At 42.0% G+C, this 3,696-nt stretch overlaps 1 protein-coding gene across 1 annotated transcript in view; it reads left to right on the top strand.

The window, feature by feature from the left end:
• Window positions 1-3,696, top strand: part of COLEC12 (collectin subfamily member 12) — a 176,442-nt gene that overhangs the window by 14,411 nt on the left and 158,335 nt on the right. Inside the window, exon 2 of the mRNA XM_006920043.3 lies at window positions 2,442-2,492. Coding sequence (XP_006920105.1) covers window positions 2,442-2,492 — 51 coding nt within the window. The remainder of the gene's footprint in view (window positions 1-2,441; window positions 2,493-3,696) is intronic.

The raw sequence follows: 3,696 nt of genomic DNA, 5'->3' as shown, positions 1-3,696 counted from the left end.
GGAAAAAAAATTAAAAAAGACTGATTTAAGACACTTCTCTATGAGACCTTTCAGATAATCCCAGTCAGACATTATTTGTGGTACTTTACTTGTACTCTATATGTCTCATATAGTTTTCCATCTTATTTTAGAGTTAGAGAAGATAGAAATTTGTATTCTTTTAGTAGCTGCTATAAGAATTGCAAATTCTTTTTGGATGAAGGCTAAGACAAGAAGCAGAAGATCCTTCTTGAGTCCTATTAGGCAGTTGCCTGTAAGGCCTTTGTTTTCTTGAACCGCCTAATGGGTTTGGGCTTGTTAATTTGGAAGGCTGAGCTGAGCTGCTTTAATAACAAAAATATGAGTAATTTGAAGTTCCCAGGGAAATTTCAGGAAGGGGAAAGGAGTCAGTCAGACTAAATGCTGCATGGGGAAAAAAAAAAGATCAGAGAGGAAAGAGAAAACAAACAAACAAACTAATGGTGGGCCTGCAGAAAAGAAGCTTTGGGGGAGAACAGAAATGTCTACCGGGAAATTTTAAGCTGTTTGCTATTGGGGGTGCAGCATAAACTGCTCTTTTGTTTCCACTGTGAAATCTTCAGTGATGACTCTTTGGCCCACAATATCCGCCTGCGAATAGATTCTTTTGCCAGCGTGGCACAGTGGCAGAGGGGCTGGCAGATGAAGCTGATGTCTGGGTGGCATCGTTACTTATCTTCATGTCTCACCAGCTCCCTTAGACTGTAAGCATTTATAGAATGAATAAGTAAATTCATCGGTTTCTAACAAGAAGCAGCAGATAAGTGTTTCTCTTTCGCTGAGACTAGACCCAGCATCACAGCCATTTATAGGATAGAATTACTTAGTAAAGCAGGCACAGAGTAGGGGATTAATATGTATTTGTTGAACTAACCAGTCATTGAGTCAGTGAGAAAGGTGCTGTTCTCTTGGTTGTAAGCATGTTCTTCCATGTAGAAAGAACTACAGCTTTAATCCTTGACATCAGAGGAATACTTTACTTATGAAGACCCGGCCTTCTAGATTCCAAACAAGATCTGTTCCCTATTCTCTAAATAAGGAAACAATGGTAAAAATACAAAGATATCACTCTCTATTCTCTGGTGAAAGTGATTGCTCTCTCACATGTGTTTTCATAGCATTTCATAACAAACTAGTGTTCTAAGGTTCACCACATTTTATAATAGACATCATAACATCTTTGGTTTCTCCATAACATGTCAAGGTTCAGAAATAGCCAGGTCCTGTGTCCCATTTGGGGGGCTGAAAAAGACAACCACAGAGACTTTATTTTCTCCCTACTTGCCTCTCTCTTTTAAAAGCCTGTCAGCTTCTTGAGGGAAGAGACCTTGTCCCACTTCTGAAGCCCTACTGCTTGGCAGTCTCTGGTCCATAATAAGTGCCAAATCAATGCTTTCGAACTGGATTGCTGTGTGCTGGTGCAGTAATGGTGACCAACTCAAGAATATTGGTTAGGGCACCCTGGAAAGGCCTGGTCTTAACACCTTTACTTGCCATCAAAAGTATCCTTTAATTATACAATAGATTGTCAGACCCACACCTGGAAGAACTGTTAAATGAAAAGTTCTTTACTGATGTGATAAGAAATTGTGTCATGTTCACAGCTGAAAGGGGATCAACCTTTTTCTTTTTCTTTCTTTTTTTTTTTTTTTTTTTTTTTTTTTTTTTGTAGAAAGCTTGGAGGACTAACATCTCTCTTGTTTCCACAGAAATTTAGGAATTCCCACAGCAAGGCTGTCTTTTGAAATGCATTTACTGGGAAACCATCTGTCAGTCCCAGTTATCCAATGGAAGAAAACTGGGGAAGGGTTTGGTTGTCACTGCAGGAGTTACGCTATGCTCCTGAGACACCACAGTTGGTGGAAGAGATGACCCCAGGTCCCAGCGTCTGAAAGGGAGGGCTGTAGGCTCAGTTATGTAAAGATAACTTAACTCTTGGATAGTCAATTATTTAGTCATTCATTCAATAAAATTTATTAAGACCCTGTTCTGTGACAGGCACCATTCTTGGTACAGGGGATTCATTCATGACACAAGACAGGAAAAATATCTGCTCACAGGACCCAAGATCACACACACACACACACACACACACACACACACACACACACACACACAAATGAGGATATCAGAGAGTAGTATTAAAATAGGGTGGTGTGACAAGGAGTGGCTGGGTGGTGGTTAGGAAAGGCATCTTGAACGTTTCACATTTTAGCTGAGACCCGAATTAAAAGGAGTTGCATAAAGAACAGAGGAAGACCCTGTGGTGTTTCTTAGAAAGTGTGGTGTGTTCCAGGAGTGGAAGGAAAGCCACCGTGATGAAGTGGACGGTGGGGCAGGTTGAGATGGTAGTGGTTGAATCTCTCGCTGACCTGGCACTTCTGGGCCTCAACAGTCTTAACACTGTGTCTTTTCTTCTGCAGACGACTTCGCGGAGGAGGAGGAGGTGCAGTCCTTCGGTTATAAGCGGTTTGGTGAGTTCTAACTAAGCTCTTTTCCTTCTCTGTGCTTGTCCTGGGATATAGTAATGAGACCGTTACTGGACCTTTGACACACATGAACATGTCTGGCTCTGGGGCCCAATTCTGGTTGGAAATTGAGTTTCTGTTTAACAGGTGGATGATTTCTCACAATGCTGAGGGCAGTGGGACAGGAGCTGTGTGTAGGCATGGGATGCTTATGGGATTTGCTGAATACAAACCATATGGCTTAATAGACAAAACATTGTAGGAAAGGTAAACCTGTGACAAGACAGAAACAAAAATTCATGGCATTTCTTTGTTTTGATATTTAGAAAACATCTTTTCTCTTTTCTCGGGCTCCATGCTCATAACTTAGTCAACGTTAGTGGATAGTGAAAGGAAGGCTTTTCCCATAAACCCAATTAGACACATGTGCTCTGTAGTGGGCCGGATATGGCTCCCAAAGATGTCCGCATTCTAATCCATGGAGCCTGAATGTTACTTTATATGGCAAAAAGTGCTTTGCAGATATGACTAAATTAAAGAGCTTGAGATGTGGATTATCCTGGGTTATCTGGAAGGGCTCTAAAAATCATAAGTCCTTACAAGAAGAAGGAGGAGGGAGATTTGACCACTGAGAGGAGAAGGCAGTGTGATGATGGAAGCAGAGACTGGAGTGATGTGTGCAGAAGGTGGAGGAAGCCAAAGAACACAGGTGGCCACAAGAACCTAAAAAAGGCAAGAAAATGGTTTTACTGTTCAGAGCTTCTAGAGGGAATGCAGCCCTGCTAACATCTTAATTTCAGCCAACTGAAGCTGATTTCAGATTTCTGGCCTCTATAACTGTAAGAGAAGAATTTTGTGTTGTTTTAAGCCACCACATTTGTGGTAATCTGTTACAGCAGCCGTGGGGGACTAATACACACTCCTCTGCCTCCTAGGCTGCTGCGCATGGGTGCTCGCTCTTTGACCATGCTGCTCAGGCTCTGCAACTTGGCTTTGAACTGCCAGTGAACACTGCAAAGTTCCAAAGATAGTTAAAGGGAACTGAGGTTTTCTGTTCAGCTTGTTTCTGTGCCTTGGCAATGAAGGTTAGAGGAGAAACAAATTAGAGAGAGAATGTGCATGCACATGTATGTGTTTATGTATGTGTGCGTGTGTGTGTGTGTGTGTGTGAGAGAGAGAGAGAGAGAGAGAGAGAGAGAGAGAGAGAGGG

The sequence above is a fragment of the Pteropus alecto genome, unplaced genomic scaffold, assembly GCF_000325575.1.
Source record: "Pteropus alecto unplaced genomic scaffold, ASM32557v1 scaffold146, whole genome shotgun sequence".
Taxonomy (NCBI): domain Eukaryota; kingdom Metazoa; phylum Chordata; class Mammalia; order Chiroptera; family Pteropodidae; genus Pteropus; species Pteropus alecto.
This window is presented reverse-complemented; position numbering and strand designations above follow the sequence as displayed.